Consider the following 19,210-nt stretch of genomic DNA (forward strand, 5'->3'; position numbering starts at 1 on the left):
AAAAAGCTGATAACATATGATAAGCAGATAAGAGGGGTGGAAGCAGCCAGGATAAAAGTAGACGGCTCCATGGCCAGCACTCTCTCCTGATTCACCCAGAAGACTCTAGTAATTAGCCACAGTCAAGGGGTCTGTCACTCAGGCTTTACTTTCTGAAGCCACTTTTCTACAGCAGGGAGCGGCACAAGCTTACAAAGTCCATTCCATGCCTTTTCTTCAATAGTAGTTGAATTTTTTAGACTAACTCTACTCATTCTCTCAAGTCTTTTGTATACAATAGTATGCTTCACACCAAAAAACCCCCCACACACAAAAAAAACAACTTGAAGAGAAGAAAGTAATAAAGACATCAATCTTTTGGAAATTAATAGTATTAAACCCAACAGACCCTGGGGTATGAACTCAGAATCTGTTATAAAGCTCTTAGCACTGTGCTGTCACTCTGGCTAGTGCGGTGGGTCAGCTAGTGACCACTCACCTAATGCCCAATCCCCTTCTTCTGCATTGTGCTAAGGGTCAGAAACATTCTCCAGATAACCTGCTGTAGTGTAAAGCTTTATCTCTCCTTCTTTTCGAACTCCTTGCCTCCTAATATTACCTATATTCTTTCAATGGAAATTGGCTTCCGTTCTTATTTCTCCATTGAAACCTGTCCTTGCTAAGTTTCCTTTGGGACTTCTTCTTCCATTGCTTGCCACTAAAAACAGTGTTCCCAAGGCTCCATTTTCAGCCTCTTATTTTAAAATCAATTTCTTTATTTTGTTTTTTGCAGTGCAATTTAAACAATTTATTTATTGATAAAAATTATCATGTACAAGATGATGTTTTGAGATTTTTATACATTGTGGAGTGGCTAAATCAAGCTAATTAACATATGCATTAACTCATATGTATATTTTGTGATAAGAGCACATAAAATCTATTCCCTTAGCAATTTTCAAGAATACAATATCTTGGCCTGGCGCAGTGGCTCACGCCTGTAATCCCAGCACTTTGGGAGGCTAAGGTGGGTGGATCACGAGGTCAGGAGATCGAGACCATCCTGGCTAACACAGTAAAACCTTGTCTCTATTAAAAAATACAAAAAATTAGCCGGGCATGGTGGCAGGCGCCTGTAGTCCCAGCTACTCGGGAGGCTGAGGCAGGAGAATGGCGTGAACCCGGGAGGCGGAGCTTGCAGTGAGCTGAGATCGTGCCACTGCACTCCAGCCTGGGCAACAGAGCGAGACTACATCTAAAAAAAAAAAAAAAAGAATACAATATCTTGTTATTAATATAGTCAACATGTTGTACAATAGATCTCTTGAGCTTATTCCTCCTAATTGAAATTTGGTATCCTTTGACCAACATCTCTGCACCCCTGCACCCCCAGCCTCTAGTAACCACCATTCCACTCTGCTTTTGCAAGTTCAACATTTTTAGATCCAATATATAAGTGAGATCATGCAGTACTTATCTTTCTGTGCCTGGCTTATTTCACTTAGCATAATGTCTTCCAGTTTTATCCAGTTTATAGTTTATTTGTATTTATGCTGGCTTGTTACAACGCCTTGTCCTTTAGGCACATGTTAGCTGTGATTTGACCAGAGAAGTATGAAATAATCATGTCTCCATGTATTTTATATTGCACGTGCATATTTTGGGATTCATATAATTTTCTTTTTTATGCTCATTAAATGGATGTAAATACATTTTAAAAATGTAATAAATCTAGTTAGAGCTCCTCCCTATTGTTTAGGAGGCAATCAGAAAATTTGGGTGTTTATTGTGACGTTAGAGAGGGAGCTCTTGCTTCCTGAATTTACTTGAGTTTCCACACAAGCTGGGCCTGTCTTGCCCTCCAACTTGCAGGAAGAAAAGTGGTAACAGCAGAAGGAGTTAATATAATAGTCTGTCTTTCTACTGCTATCACCACATACTGCCCAAATGGTCACGCTGATCTTTTCTTGCAGAGCCGGTTACATCAGTTTGGGCAAAAACAATATACCCTTCATAGTCTATCTTCTCCAGATCAAAGCTGGATTGAAGGCAAACTTGTATAAAAAACACATTGTAAGAAAAGCTGCATAAATAACTTTTTAAAGAGATTCTAACTTACCAAGATAATTAAGTAATTTTTTAAAAAGCTGGCTTTGCAGAACTCTTGCCCAGAAAACCAGAATAACAACAATTTTTCGAGGAATGCCTCTGAGAATTTTCCCAGTAAAGAGAATCTAGCTGACCTTCATTTTCCTTATTGTACAGCTACACATCAATACTGTGCAAGTGTGAGAACCAATAGCTTCAGTTCTGTTTGTGAACTGGTACAGGGTAGGTTCTTGACAGAATGGTGACCCAATATTCTCTAGGCTCAACTGCTTGCACCTTGCTCTAAACCAGCTTGGGTAAAGCCTACAAACAGTTACTGTTCTACTTCATGTAGAAATAAACGAGGCAGAAGGAAGATTTAACAAAATCTAAGGCTATTACTAAGAAGAAGGAAGGAGGAGTAGATGGAAAACTAAGATTTACTGATGCTTTGTCTGGGCTCACTGTGCTATGAGCTATATATGTAATCACTTTAAATTTTCAAAAAGATATTTTTCCATTATAAGTATTTTCCTATTTTAAAGATGATAAATAAATTCATAGAAGTGAAGTCGTTATTCCTATTGCACAGAACTTGTAAGTAGCAAAATTAGGATCAAAGCTAGAGAAGTCTGATTTCGAAAATCATGCTCTTTCCACCATGTGCATTTCTTATAAGATTTCTGTCTTTGTTTTGGTTTTAGTTTTTTTCAAAAACTAAAAACCTCACCATTAATCTTCAGGGTTTATAAGTTACCAATTAACCAATATATTCCCATATGAGGCAAATGAAAATTAATAAAGCAATATTTATGAGTTGCATTCTGAAGTTGTTGGTGGCATGCATTATTAAAAAGGGGAGGAAAGCTTGAACATATCATTTTTTAAAGGATGTAAAAGAAAGAGTGAAGTTAATAAAATATATATATGGGAGAACCTATTCCTAACTTATGTAATATTTCCATTATTTAAAAATCTGTACTAACAAAACTTCCTCTAGAGTTTCATTTAACATATCAGATTTTTATATCCTATTCTCCTCCAGAACTAATAAAATAAATGAACTCAAAATACTGTTTGTGAAATGAGGACAGAGACAAGCCAGAAATTGTCTTTGAATGAGAACACACAGTTTATAGGGCCAAGAAATCTCTGGACACTCTACTGTGACTGAATAAGGAACAGAGGCATGAACTATAGTGTGGGGTAGAGAGTATAACAAATTTTTGCAATGTTGCAGCTATTTCCATGACTAAGAATATAATGTCTCAGAACCCCTCACATGCAGAATAATTGGCAGGACAAGCGTGTGCTACATTGGAGCGACTGTATGCTAGCAGGTGAGATGGAAACTTCACAGCAATAGAGTAAGGGCAACGCAACTCAATCCACAGACAACCCATTCACCTTCCTGCCTCCCAAAGCTTATAATTTCCCATTAGTGGTTACCCTCTGACAAAGCCTGAGGCTACATCTGTGTCATGTCAAGAGTTGTCTCTGTGGATGTGTAACATTCCATCATATATATAGCTGTCTTGCCTACATAATATCAAGCCAATAGGTATTTTTCCATTCATTTATCACATAAAGTTTTTGTTTCCCATTCGAATGCTTGACATCATTTAAATATAGTTCAGCACTTATTCAGAAATTTTAAAAACCTCCCTACAGTTCAGATTACCAGCATGGTATCACAGCCTTGCTATAAATAATGAGTGTATCAGTTACCTTGCTGCCTCCCTCACACAAGGCGGAAGACAAACTCCTACCCCTTCTCTCTGGAGGAGGCTCATGTTTTGGTATTTCCAGTTTATGGTTTATAAAAGACCTAATACACAATGTTATTCTATTTTTATATCTGCAAGAACTGAGACTAGGAGACTCAGGAGCTATTTAGGATATTTCAGCTCTGCCTGCCACTTTGACTCAAAGACATTTGAAAGGCCCAGTCTTCTGCAGTGAAGCCTGGCTCATTGAGATGGCTGCCCACTTAAGTAAGCTAGGTGGCTCACTAGGACAATGTGGCTTCTCTCACACAGTCACTTTGACTTATTTTGTCATTGTCAACCTGAGAGACCTTTATTTATTATATAGACTAGTGATTTTAGTTGACAGATCATCTGTCATTTATCTTTATCATTATTAACATTAGAATCACAAAATTTTAGAGCTAGAAGGAAACTTCTGGGCCATCAGAGTTATTCTGCCTTATTTTAGATAGGAGGAAACAGAGGCCAGGCTAGGTGTTGGTAGAGATACAGGTTCTCCCAGTAACCAATTGAAATTTATTTTTCCAAATCAGGCAGTATCAACCTCAGAGAGTCTAAACCTGGGTAAATGAGAGTTGCAGAGTTTTATACAGAACAAGTCCAGGCAATTCTTAGGTACATGATTCAGAGTATAGGCAAAGAGTGCTAAAAGATAGAGAAAGGTAGTCTGCATTACAACAACGTATAAAAACAAAGGATTATCGCAGGCCAAAAGCCAGCTGAGTTGCTGCACAAGGGGTGTGTCCTCTTTGGGAGGAAGATATTTCCTGCAGGACCTGGCTGGCTGATTTCACCTGGTAAAGCAAGACTCTCAGGTCTTCTTTCTGCCATTGACCTGAGTTGTTCCTAAATATAAGAACTCTTCTTTGGACCTAGTGTATTTCTATAAAAAACAGATAATATGTGTATGTATGTAGATATTCTATAGATTTCAAATGGGTAAATGTTCTTACCTCCTATCTCTTAAAAATTCTTACCTGTCCTCCCATGAAGGTTAGTGGTTTAATTTCATTCTGTTGCTATTCATCCATTTGTTTGCATTTTCTTCACTCTTTTTTTCATTTCACATTTCTTGAATATTTGCCTTATAAGATGCACATTTCATGTGCTGGATGAGATAGAAAGATGTGTAGAAGATATGCTCCCTGTTCTGAAGGATTTCACAGTTTAGTGTGTCAGACATACATGCAAATAAATTCCAATACCACAAGAATGACAGAGCCACTGATCGAGCATAGGACAGGATGCTACCTTCTTGGAGGAACTGAACATCAAAGATGAAACTTGAAGGATGAAAGAAGCTGGTCAGACATAAAGAATAAAGATTCTTCCTTGCAAGTAATGGCATGTATAAAGGCCACGTTTGGATAATAATGAGTGGGTTAATGTGGGCAGAATAAAGAGATGGGCCTAATAGCCTCATCATTAGAAGTTGTTTACCTAGTTTGAGTTTCTGGAAAAAGAAACTCTAAGACTTCTAGCTTAGGAAACAGTGTGAATAAATAGTGCATATAGTAGAAACATCTCTGAGCAAGCCCAAGGATATAGCATAGAGTTCAATTTGGGACATATGAGAATATAAAAACCATGAGGTCATCTGTAGAGGTCAATGATTGTTCTACTTTTTCTGTGAACATTTTTACCATCATTGGTGGCCTTCCTTTGCATTCTTAACAATCAGATTATAAAATAATAGATAAATGCAGTGACAGATACTAACTTGTTAAAAAGATAATGGCCTTATTTCATCCTGAAACTGGAAAGCTGGACAGTACTAAGTTTAACTGCTGTACTTAGTTTGTTAAACCAGCAGCCTTACTTAGAAACATGGTCTAGCTTTCCAGTGTTGTTCATTTTTAAAGTAATTGAAACAATTACAGCACATAACTTTAAAATATTAGTTATTAAAACGATTGACATTAGAATAGATGCAGACAGATGGGGCCTGAACAAGGCTGAAAGAGACTAATGTTTAAAAAAATCAGATCATAAATAGAGGGAAATAAAGCCATTAATTAAAAAATAGTTTAATTACCTCAGTAAATTTGGTTTTTTGCTAATTTGGTGCAATTGTCTATAAGTTCATAGATGAATTACATAATCTATTATAAACTATCATGTAGTTTTGAAATAGAATAATACCATATATTTCTTATACTTTTTTTTCCTAATTTTTTTTTTTTTTTTTTTTTGAGACAGGGTCTCGCTCTGTTGCCTAGGCTGGAGTGTAGAGGTGCAATCATGGCTCACTGCAGGCTCAATTTCCCAAGCACAGACGATCCTCCCACCTCAGCCTCCCGAGTAGTGGGACCACAGTTGCATGCCACCATGCCTGGCCAATTTTTGGCATTTCTTTTTTATAGAGACAGGGTTTCGCTATGTTGCCCAGGCTGGTCTTAAACTCCTGGATTCAAGTCAACCTCCCATCTGGACCTCTTAGAGTGTTAGAATTACAGGTGTGGACCAACGTGCCCAGCCTCTTTTTTCTCAATATTTTTGTATTTTTAGTAGGGATGGGGTTTCACCGTGTTGGCCAGGCTCTCTCGAACTCCTGACCTCAGGTGATCCACCCACCTCGGCCTCCCAAAGTGCTAGGATTAGAGGCTTGAGCCACTGCGCCCGGGCAAAATGTTATTTTTTTAATCTGATATTTTCATCACATGATTTCTTTTGGCTTTCTCCTTCTCAAAATGAAATATTGTATATTTGTTGATCAAAAATATCTTTTTTTTTTTTTGAGACCAAGTCTTGCTCTGTCACCCAGGCTGAAGTCAGTGATGCGATCTTGGCTCACTGCAACCTCTGCCTCCCAGATTCAAGCAAATCTCCTGCCTCAGCCTCCTAAGTAGCTGGGATTACAGGTGCATGCCACCATGCCTGCTAATTTTTGTATTTTTAGTGGAGATGGGTTTCGCCATGTTGGCCAGGCTGGTCCTGAGCTGACTGCAGGTGATCTGCCTGCCTTGGCCTCCCCAGGTGCTAGGATTACAGGCCTGAGCCACTGCACCCAGCCAAAAATATCTTAGTTAAGTTGCATTAGAATACAAAGATGGGTACGTTTGGAAAAATTCATAGAACATGATTCTAAGGCAAGCTACTACACAACAAAATGAAATTGCAGTCTGACTAACATTCTTAGCAGGATTTACCAAGATCTGGTCTCAGCACACCAATAAGCCCCCTTAATATAAATAGCCCCTCTTATATTTTATAATATAAAATAGCCCCTCTTCTTGATCAATTCCAGACACACTGATATGCCTTCAGTTCTTATAGCTTATCAAGCTTCTCACTAACATAGACCCTGGGTTTTACAATTGCTTTCCACAGAAGACTCTTTTCCCATCTCTTTGCCTAACTCCTACTTGTCCTCTACCTTTTAATTAAAGGACATTTTCTCAGGGAAGCCTTTCCTGGTGCCCTAAATTAGGTAAGGTTCTCTGTTAAATACTCTCAACATCCCATATTTTTCCTTCATAGCATTTAATTGACTATAATTAAATAATGATCTATATAATTGCCAGTTTAATATGTGTCTTCCTGAAGGATCTGTAGACAATTTTGAGGACAGTCAGCATTTGTTAAATAGATAAATGAGAAACATGAAGGTGTTGTACCTATGGAGACCCTTTCTTGCTCTAATTATTGTTTACTATAGGGACTGCTCATGTCCAGGAACAAATGACACTAGATATCCTCATGGTGGGATTTGGCAACAAAAGACTTTGCAGCAAAGAGTACAACCTCTTCAGTCTCCCTTGTTAAGGGCAAGTTAGAGACTGGGAAAGAGATTGCTTTCTTGGTGTACCAGTGAAAATTCTCCTTTCACCTGTCCCTTCTCATGGGAAGACTGGCATGTCTCCTCCTCTGCCATCCTCTTTACTCTCAAGTCAGGCACTTGCTGAGTTGTAGGATCTACTGTTTCATCCTGTGCTTCTGGAGTGCGAAGAAATATCTTTAGGATAAGTTGTCTAGGATACATGCAAGGGGCAATCAAAAATCAAAAACTAGAATAAAAGTGTTTAAAAAGCAACAGTAATGAATGAGATTTTTTTGGTGAAAGAAGAGAGAGAACTGAAAGCTGTGGGCCACCTACATTTAAGGGGCCATCGGAGGGAGGTAAAAAGCACCCTGATGGGAGCAACCAAAGTTAAGGAAAGAAAATAGATTGCAGGGGATGGGGGCCAAGAAAAGAGAATCTTTCAAGACACAAAGTCAGTGCCTTCAGTGCTGCAGAAGTTGAAAATGATTTTATAACTTTCAAAATTACTACAAGCAAGGAGATTTTAATAGCCTTAGGGTTATTATTTATTTATTTATTTATTTTTAAAATTAATTTATTTATATCATATAAGAAATTTTAAATAAACTTAGAAAACAGTCCAGGTGTGGGGGCTCATGCCTGTAATCTCAGTACTTTGGGAGGCTGAGGCAGGCGGATCACCTGCAGTCAGCAGTTCAAGACCAGCCTGGTCAATATAGTGAAATCCCATCTCTACTAAAAATACAAAAATTAGCTGGGTGTGGTGGCAGATACCTGTAATCCCAGCTACTCAGGAGGCTGAGGCAGGAGAATCTCTTGAACCCAGGAGGTGGAGGTTGCAGCAAGCCAAGATCGTGCCACTGCACTCCAGCCTGGGCATCCAAGTGAGACTCTTGTTTCATAAATAAATAAATATATAAAAAAAAAACTTAGAAAACAGAGGAGAGAAGAAGGAACATACCTCATCACATAAACGCACACACACCAACAGCAATTTGGTATAACAGCAATTTGGTATAATTATTTACATATTTTTATTTTTATTTATTTATTTTTTTGAGACGGAGTCTCTCTCTGTCACCCAGGCTGGAGTGCTGTGGCGCGATCTCGGCTCACTGCAAGCTCTGCCTCCTGGGTTCACACCATTCTCCTGCCTCAGCCTCCCAAGTAGCTGGGACTAAAGGTGTCCACCACCACGCCTGGCTAAATTTTTGTATTTTTAGTAGAGACACGGTTTCACCATGTTAGCCAGGATGGTCTTGATCTCCTGACCTTGTGATCCGCCCACCTCATCCTCCCAAAGTATTGGGATTACAAGTGTGAGCCACTGCGCCTGGCCAATTATTTACATATTTTTAATACATGTTTTTATTTTTTGTGTAATGAAAATCAATGACTATATAATGAGGTATAGTTTCTTCAAATTAAAAATAATCGTTTATAGTTATAAAGTTATATCTCAGTCAGGTAGAAAATTCAGATTCAAAATACTTTACTTTTGAATACAGATTCAAAATACTTTATTCAAAATGATGAAACTCTGACCTCCTTCTGGTGATGTCCAGATGGCCTAATTGCTTCATCTTTTACTTCTTTTGTTAGAGGTGTTGGAACCAAAGCAAATCCATCTTGACCTGCTGGGCTATATTCCCAGGAGGTTAAGGCATTCTTAGTCATAAGATAAGATAGGAGGTTGTTGGTAGAAGAGGTGAGGCAGGACTAGCTTGTCCGTCATAATGTAAAAGAGTCTTGGAACACGTCCTGGGTCCAGGGTCTAAACCCCCTCGTGGCCTTTGGAACACCAAGCTCTGTGCCAAAGGGTGGAAGGCTGCCCTGCTGCACTACAATCTAAGCCCAGGGCATAAAACCTCTCATGGCTTGGATGGAATCCAAGGCTCAGGGCATAAAACCCCTTGTGGCCACTGGAATGTGCACAGACTTGTTCGTTCCTTGCTTCTTGCTCTCCCAGGCTCATAAACATGTTCTCCATTATCTCAGGTAGCAGAACATATTACATTTGTGTCAAAGAAAATACTAAACAGTCACAACTGCGCTTGATGCACTGCTACCTTTCTACTCCCACGTCCTCACGTCCTCACCTGTTTACCCCCACATCCTCACATCCTCACCACCTGCTTCTTTGTTTGATCACCAATAAATAGTGTGGGCTTCTAGAGCTCCAGGCCTTCGCAGCCTCTATACTAGTGTTGGCCCCCTGGACACACTTTACACATTCTTAACTTGTCTTGTCTCATTCCTTTGACTCCAACGGACTTCGTAGCCCACAAGGCCTGGTGTTGGGCCTGATCATCCCAATAGAGGTCAGCACAATATGCAGATCACAAAGACCTTGCTGATAAAACAGCATGTGGTAAAGAAGCTGACCACATCCAACCAATACCAAGATGGAGAGGAAGTGACTTCTGCTTATATTCACTGCTCATTATGTGCTAATTATAACGCATTAGCATGCTAAAAGACACTCCCACTAGCACCATTACAGCTTACAAATGCCATGGCAACAGTCAGGAAGTTACCCTATATGATCTAAAAGGGGAGGAATCCTTAGTTCCAGGAATTGCCCATCCCTTTCCCGGAAAACTCATGAATAATCCACACTTTTTTAAGCATATAATCAAGAAGTAACAATAGGTACAGGCAGCTGAGGAGCTCTTGCCACTGCTCTGCCTGTGGAACAGCCACTCATTTATTCCTTTGCCTTCTTAAACAACTTGTTTTCCCTTTACTCTACGAGCATGCCCTGAATTCTTTCTTGTGCGAGATCCAAGAACCCTCTCTTGAGGTCTGGATTGGGACCTCTTTCTGGTAACACTTTCACAAACAGTTTGTCTATTATCAAGTAACTTTTTTTCCAAAACATGATCTTGTAAGTGCTTATAGCATAGCTTTCCAAATTGCTCTGTTGGACTGGACAAAAACAAAACCAAAACCAAAATAAACATTCTCCATATCCAAAAGTTACTAGCTCATGCAAATATCTCTTTTAAATATGTTTAATTAGATGAATTATTTTTATATTATGTGATTTAAAAAGATGAGTTCAAAGGTTAAAAAAGTTTTGTTCTAATTTTTCATGGTGATCTAACTAGAAGAAAAAGGCCAACGAATATTGGTTGAATAAATAATAAAAAAAGGCAAATAACGTATTTCTGCATCTTTGCCCTACAGAAAGAAGGGTGATGAACAGGCTAACTTTGACTGTTTTTTTGTTTGTTTTTTATTTTGTTTTCATTTTTTTTTGAGATGGGTTCTCGCTCTGTCTCCCAGACTGGAGTGCAGTGGCACGATCTCGGCTCACCGCAACCTCTACCTCCTTGGTTCAAGCAATTCCCCTGCCTCAGTCTCCCGAGTAGCTGGGATTACAGGTGCATGCCACCATGCCTGGCTAATTTTTTTGTATTTTTAGTAGAGAGAGTGTTTCACCATGTTGGCCAGACTAATCTCGAACTCTTGACCTCAGGCAATCCACCCGCCTTGGCCTCCCAAAGTGCTGGGATTACAGGCATGAGCCACCGGGCCTGGCCTTTTTTTTCACTCTTGTTGCCCAGGCTGGAGTGCAATGGCACGATCTCGGCTCAATACAACCTCCACCTCCCGGGTTCAAGAGATTCTCCTGCCTCAGCCTCCTGAGTAGCTTGGATTACAGGTTCCCGCCACCATGCCCAGCTAATTTTGTATTTTTAGAAGACACGGGGTTTCTCCACGTTGGTCAGGCTGGTCTTGAACTCCCAACCTCAGATGATCCGCCTGCCTCTGCCTCCCAAAGCGCTGGGATTACAGGCATGAGCCACTGTGCCCAGCCTAACTTTGACTGTTATAGACAGTATAACACGAATTTAAAAATATAAAATATTTTAAGGAGGAAGACTGCCCTGCCTTTCTCTAAGTTCACATCAATTTGGGTCCTGATACCAATAATAATGTTTTTGTTACATTTAACCCCAATTGGGATGAGGTTCTAAAGGACTTCCAGATCTGATCCTTTTCCTCTCATTTTTATTTCTACCTGCCTAGAGCTACAAATCAAATTTAATAGCTCAGAAAGGGGAGTGTTGCATCCCATCTGTTAGAAGACCAATTATATTGTTTATTTGTTTCTCCCCACTTGGCCAAACAATATTCTTTTATAAAGTTGATTTTCTTTTTTTTTTTTTTCCTGTATCTGTTATATCTTTGGCTGCTTGGCCTCATGGCTTATTAATAGTTCTTGCCTTTTTGCACCTCAGCTTTACATGTTTTTGGTCATCCTCTGTGAGGGTGTTTATGCATTCTACCATCAGCTTTCTGTCAAGTATCTCATTACTGCTTTCTTAAGGACAATGGAGGTCCTCTCACCTGTTTATCTCTGTGGATGAGAACAACACTGTATCCTGGGTACAACCCTGGTGTTTAAACTCTTTATCAGGACATACCTCCCTCACAGAGTGTGTGTGTTATGGGGTAAAACGGAAGAGGAGGGAGACAAAAAAAGCAAGAGGGTTTCCTGCCTTCTTTTCTCCTGTTACCATTTTCATTTCACCCACTCAGTGTTATGCTTGTTCTACTCCAGGCCATGCTGAGAAGCATCTGCTGACCCTGACTCTCCCTGCTTCCCAGCCTGTTCCTTGAGAAGGGAACACCCTGTACAGATGCCTCAATACCTTTCTTCAAACTCTCCTTCTAGCAGGAAGGAAATTTACTTTACCCACCCCTGTGATCAACCCCCAACCCCTATCCTATGCCCAAACATCCTGAGTATTCTAAATCCTTGGGTTATTTCCTCAGTCTAAATAATTCATATTAAAAAGACAAAGATTCAGAATTTTTAAGCCATACTTATCTGAATTTGTTACCTGTATTAGTTCATTCTTACATTGCTATAAATACCCGAGACTAGGTAATTTATAAAGAAAAGAGGTTTAATTGGCTCACCATTCTGCAGACTGTACAAGAAACATAGCAGCTTCTCCTTGGCTTCTGTGGAGGCCTCAGAAAACTTACAATCATGGCAGAAGGTGAGTGGGGAAGCAGGCACATCTTACATGGCTGGAGCAGGAGGAAGAGAGACAGTGGGGTGGTGCTACACACTTTTAAACAGCCATCTCTCTCAAGAACTCTATCATGAGAACAGCACCAAGAGAATGGTGCTAAACCATTCAGGAAGGATCCACCTCAATGATCCAATCACGTCTCACCCGGCCCCACCTCCAATATTGGGGATAACAATTTGACATGAGATTTGGACAAGGACACAGATTTAAACCATCTCACTTCCTCTGCTTGAGTTGACCAGACAATAATTCATACCAGTGGTATGATTAAAGATATAGGCTCTGTCTGATAGAATATGAGCCATTTACAATTCCTCTTCAATTTCTTTCTTTCTTTCTTTTTTTTTTTTTGAGATGGAGTCTCGCTCTGTTGCCCAGGCTAGAGTGTAGTGGCGTAATCTCGGCTCACTGCACCTCCGCCTCCTGGGTTCCAGTGATTCTCTTGCCTCAGCCTCCCGAGTAGCTGGGATACAGGCGCCCGCCACCAAGCCCAGCTAATTTTTGTATTTTTAGTAGAGACAGGATTTCACCATCTTGGCCAGGCCGGTCTTGAACTCCCTGCCTCGGCCTCCCAAAGTGCTGGGATTACAGGCGTGAGCCACTGCGTCCTGCTTCCTCTTCAGTTTCAAGATTGTTTCTGGGAGCTCTGATGTCCCTGATTTTATAATATACTCAAGGACTTCCATAAAACATGCAATATGGTTTTATGGGAAGTGATTTGAATGCTGCTGTCCATTACCTAATGTGACATTATTTTAGGAGGAAATTCTTTCCAGTATTCCAAGTTTCCGGAGGAAGATTTTTCTGGGTGTGATTTTCTGGGGTCTCTGAGATTGTGCCTGGTTCAAGGTGCTGCATTCTCTTCCTGTTCACAGAGCCCATTTCAATTCAGAGTCCTCCCCACCAATCAGCCTGCCCAGTCTAAAAATCTGCCTCATAGTGACTCTAAAGAAAAAGGGAGAAATCAGAAGACAGCATAGCCAATGGTGAACTTCAACTGAACCTAGGCCTATGCAGGTTCTTGAGCTACAGCCCTCGCCCCTGACATGTTCTAATGTCCAGTCAAAAAAAGGATGGAAAGAACAATGATTACAAGAAATGTTCTATTATGTCTCCTGACTCAGAAATAAAATCAGAAGGGGTAATAGCTAAAATTCGCTTTAGACTGCTTGGTGAGTAGTTTTATCTAAAATGTGAAAGTAAATGAGGGCTATATGTATATAATTTAAATAATATATTGTATTTAATGTAATATATACAAAAATTATATCAATATCTAAACAATACAGAAGTGATTAATGAGATATTTTACATTCTCATTTATTGGTAGTGAGTCTTCAAAAATTTGTGTGTATTTTACACGTATAGCACATCATTAGTGGTTTTGCTAAAGATATAAAAAATAAATGTTATAAAATGTATGATAATTTATTCATTAAATTTATCTTTATTGTGTTACTCATCACATCACCTGTCTATCAACAAAACACCCTGATATGTGTAACAGTAATTGAATTCAGTCAAATTTGGTATTTTGCATACTTTCAGTCATATAAAAACCATAGTGTATTTTGCAATTTTGTTGCTATGATGGTGACATATAGAATATGGGTCTCTTTTTGTACTATTGCCCTAAGCCCCACAAATGTTAGGGGCAGGCCTGATTTCTTTCTTTCTACCCTACAACCAAGTACAATTGGATAAGAGACTCCAGGAGCCCTCATCCTCTTTCCTGACAGCACTTATCACCATGCCTTCTTATTCCTGAATATTGTCTGACATAACCTATACTTATTTTCAAACTTTTCCCTTTTAATGAATAAATATTTAAACTAGTGTAGTTTCTTTTTTCAATCTATGGGTTCTTTCACTTATATCATCTATTTGATGTATAACGAATTCCACAAGGTAGGTAGTAGCACATAAGGAAAGAGGCTGAGAAAGTTCAAGTGATGTGACTCACACTTAACAGTTAGTATCTCGGCCGGGTGCAGTGGCTCACACCCGTAATCCCAGCACTTTGAGAGGCCAAGGTGGCTGGTAAATCACCTGAGGTCAGGAGTTCGAGACCAGCCTGAACAACCTGGAGAAACCCTGTCTCTACTAAAAATACAAAATCAGCCGGGCGTGATGGCGCATGCCTGTAGTCCCAGCTACTCAGGAGGCTGAGGCAGGAGAATCGCTTGAACCCAGGAGGCAGAGATTGCAGTGAGCCGAGATGGTGCCATTGCACTCCCGCCTGGGCAACAAGAGTGAAACTCCATCTCAAAACAAACAAACAAACAAACATCCCAAACAATTAGTATCTCAAGGCTTCTCATTCTAAGTTCTTGCTCTTTCAAATGTATTTTGTTTCCTCATTTTGGGTGTGATTTAGACCAGAGGAAATGGGAGCCAGGAAGCCTTTTAAGTGGAGCAAAAGCATGAGCAAAGAAGTAGAAAATAGCAGTTCAGTTGGGCCGAAGCCCATGGTCTGTGTTAAGGAAAGATAAAAAATGTGGGAAAGAACAGAGCTGTATTGATGAAGCCTTGGATGTCAAAGTTGGGATTTTTGCATTTTATTCTGATGACTGAAGCAATATTTTTTAGAGAAAGTAATTGAAATAAAGAAGTTTTATTTTTTATTGATAAAAATGTCATCAATGTACTCGAGAGGAAGCTGGTATTCATCTGAGTAGGAGAAGGAGGACAGATCAGTAGTTGAACTTGCACTTGAGATGAGAAGCATCTACCACCCACACCTTCCTATTGTTCTACCTTCCTAATCCTGACCAACTGTTTCCTTAGTGTGTACAACTGGTTGTATGGGTGGCAGGGTTACAGAGGATAGATGGGTCAGTTCCAACTTGTACCATTTTTTTTCCACATGCCCAAATGAGGATGAATTAGTCACATTTTTGCACACTAAGGACAAGGCATTTATTTTTTCAACTGATATATAGTATTTTTATAAACTTCTGGCTTAAGAGGCAGACAAAAATTATATGTTTAGATTTTTAAAAAAAATTATCAACATGGCAGAGTAATCACTTTAAAACCTGTGTGAGATCATGCCATGTCTTTGCTTAAAACCCTGAAATGGCTATTTTACTCAGGGTGCAAGCATACGTCCTTAAAACATCCTACAAGGCCCTACACAACTTGGTTCCGTATTACCTTTCAAGTTTCGCTTCTATTTCTGTCTCTCTTGCTTACCCTTTGCCACACTGGAGTCTTTGCTGTGCCTCTGAGACACTAGGCACATTGCTGTCTCAGGTTGTTTTAACTTGCTATTTCCTCTGTCTAAAACAAGCTTGTCTAACCCATGGTCCGTGGGCTGCATGTGGCCCAGGATGACTTTCAATGCAGCCCAACACAAATTCATAAACTTTCTTAAAACATTATGAGATTTTTTTTTGGTGACTTTTATTTTTAGCTCATCAGCTATCATTAGTGTTCATGTATTTTCTGTGGCCCAAGACAGTTCTTCCAGTGTGGCCCAGGGAAGCCAAAAGATTGGACACCCTTGGCCTAGGGCACTCTTCCACAGATACCAAAAGAGTTTACTTCCTCACCTCCTCCTGGTCTTTGCCCAAATATCCTCTTCTCAGTGAGGGAGTCCTCTCTAATCACTCTTTAAATGGAATCCTCACCCCAGCATACCCTATCTCTTTCTGTTTCATTTTCCAACATACCATCTGACATTCTATATCTTTTATTTATGTATTGTTTTCAGTCCCTCTTCTGGTAGAAAATAAGCAGCAAGGGAAGGTATCTGAGCAGTTTTGTTCATGGTCATGTCTCTCAAGACCTTAGAACAGTGCCTGACACATACAGGTGCTTGATAAATAGTTGTCAAAATAAATGAGGCCTTTTACTTCCTGATGGTTGGGCATAACATCTTTTTGAACATCTTAGTTTATTAAAGAAATTGCTAATCTTCTTATTCATTTCAATGAATCTAGAGAAATTTCTTCATCCTCCGATTATTTTGGGTTTCTGAATTAGATGTTTTATTTTTATTTTTTTTCCTGGGGTTGGCAGTGTCACCAGGGTTTTAATTAGTGTGACTAAAGATGAGCTGTTTTCTTCTAGATCAGAGACTGGGGCATGTCAAAGCCTGGGTGTAGTGAATTTTTATAATTTTATGTTGCCTTGGCATCCATTTTGAGTATAAGTTTAATTTCCTCATACTAGAATCAGGGGTTAGTCACCCTTGAAACAGTTTGCAGTTCTATACCATGCCCAAATGGCTCAAGCCAATGGCCAAAGCTAAGAACTTCTGGATGTCTCCCCCGCTAGCAGATTGTACTCCCTGCTTTCCCACTGCTTCCTTTAAACAGACCATATAGGCATTTGCCCGTGAACTTAGTAACCTACAGCCTAGTCCGTTGTCTATCCTGCTAGTTGCCACACACACTCTTTCTCAATGCCTAACTCTTCATGTTCTTCTCTTGTGCCAGGGGATGGAAGATTGCCCTCCAGATTCATTGCACCCTTCTTGCCTAGATTCTGTAAGTAAAAATCTTTGAACTTCCTATTTTGGTGGTGTTTTGAATTTGCTCCTTCCATTCTCAAGAACCAAACTGCAGGCTGGGTTTTCCCTGGGATGTCAGGACTAACACACAGTTGACCTCTCAGCCCCAGAATGATGGTTAGGTAGGCATACACTAAACACAGGTCAGATAAGAGCCACAAGAGTGTCTTCTAGTATAAATAAGTTTTCCATGTGAGGAACCCCTTGTCATTGGTCAAACAACTAGACATTATGCTCTTTGCTAGGTGAAAGACCCACGTCCAACTCCCCCTCATTTATCTTAGCAGGGCTGCCAGTGGGGCAGGGTTGCTAGCCACTCTGCTACTGGAATCCTAGTTTATCTGTGGGATCCCAAGACAATGGGACCTTGTGAAATCTCTATCTGCTGGCTGGGATATGGATACTGTCTGTGATCAGATATATTATTACTCATTCTGTCTAGTCTGTCATTTTCACTCTGCTTATATCTTACCTGTGTGTATTTAATTTGTGCTGTTACAATATTGTTTTATGCTCACCAACCTCCTAACTTTGGAAAGGATTCAAAGCATGTATATTTTCTGTCTGTAGCCAGTTTTTATACTTGAAGGCAAAGGACCAGTTTTCTATGATGTTCAAAATGATAGTGTGCACAGAGGCTCAATAAATGTAGGTTGACTTGGTGCAGTGACTACTGTCTTTTAATGCCACAGAAATTATTGTCATAACACATGGGTATCAATCATACCAAGCTATATAAGATCCATACAAGAAAAAATAAATTTTTTATGTCCTGAAAAATATCAAGAAATATGGAATCAGAAAATGGAAGGAAAGGAATAATTAAGTCATTTTATATTATACGGCTTCAATGTTTATATCTAATTATTTAAGCATTGAAAACATTTCAGAATGCAGATTATCCTAATGTGTCTTGCTTTCATGTATTTTATAAAAGTAATTGGTATAATATTCATCAAAACCATTTTAGTGATCTCTTCAAATCCATAGATTCTCCTTACACTTCAGTGCCAGAGAATTTTAGAAGTAGGACCAAGGTCTGTTGAAGAAAATACTAGTGACGTGGCCTTTATTATGTTGTCTCAGCAAGGTTGAAGATAACGATTTCAGCCCTGATCTATAAAGATAAAGAGGCAATGTTTTCTAACACAAGATCTCACCTATTGGTAAGTCTTAAAGCCCCACCCTAACAGAGTATGAACCAGTTGTTACTGCTATCTCATTCATTTCCTCTCTGCCATGCTTCTTCCCAGTTTCTTGGTTATCTCAAGGCCTTTGGGAAACAAGACTGTTCTTCAGAAAATGTTTGAGGTCCTTGAATACAGAGACTATTTACTAGAGATGATAATGACCCAAGTTTCTTATATTAAAAACAACAACAACAACAACAACAACAATTCTTTGAATTTCTGGGCACTGCTACAAAGAAAGAGTTGACATCAGTGTATATCTTTGTTTTAAAATATACTCTAAGTTCTAGGGTACATGTGCACAACATGCAGGTTTGATACATAGGTATACATGTGCCATGTTGGTTTGCTGCACCCGTCAACTCATCATTTACAATACGTGTTTCTCTTAATGCTATCCCTCCCCCAACCCCCACCCCGTGACAGGCCCCAGTGTGTGATGTTCCCCGCCTTGTGTCCAAGTGATCTCATTGTTCAATTCCCACCTATGAGTGAGAACATGTGGTGTTTGGTTTTCTGTCCTTGTGATAGTTTGCTGAGAATGATGGTGTCCAGCTTCATCCATGTCCCTGCAAACGACATGAACTCATCCTTTTTTATGGCTGCATAGTATTCCATGGTGTATATGTGCTACATTTTCTTAATCCAGTCTATCATTGATGGACATTTGGGTTGGTTCCAAGTCTTCGCTATTGTGAATAGTGACACAATAAACATACATGTGCATGTGTCTTTATAGCAGCATGATTTATAATCCTTTGGGTATATACCCAGTAATGGGATGGCTGGGTCAAATGGTAATTCTAGTTCTAGATCCTTGAGGAATCTCCACACTGCCTTCCACAATGGTTGAA

At 39.6% G+C, this 19,210-nt stretch overlaps 1 protein-coding gene across 1 annotated transcript in view; it reads left to right on the forward strand.

Moving 5' to 3' along the window:
* LOC129398111 (uncharacterized) overlaps positions 1-19,210 on the forward strand; it is a 75,800-nt gene that overhangs the window by 44,907 nt on the left and 11,683 nt on the right. Inside the window, exon 4 of the mRNA XM_063605098.1 lies at positions 17,093-17,143. Coding sequence (XP_063461168.1) covers positions 17,093-17,143 — 51 coding nt within the window. The remainder of the gene's footprint in view (positions 1-17,092; positions 17,144-19,210) is intronic.

Source organism: Pan paniscus, chromosome 5, assembly GCF_029289425.2.
Source record: "Pan paniscus chromosome 5, NHGRI_mPanPan1-v2.0_pri, whole genome shotgun sequence".
Classification (NCBI taxonomy): Eukaryota; Metazoa; Chordata; class Mammalia; order Primates; family Hominidae; genus Pan; species Pan paniscus.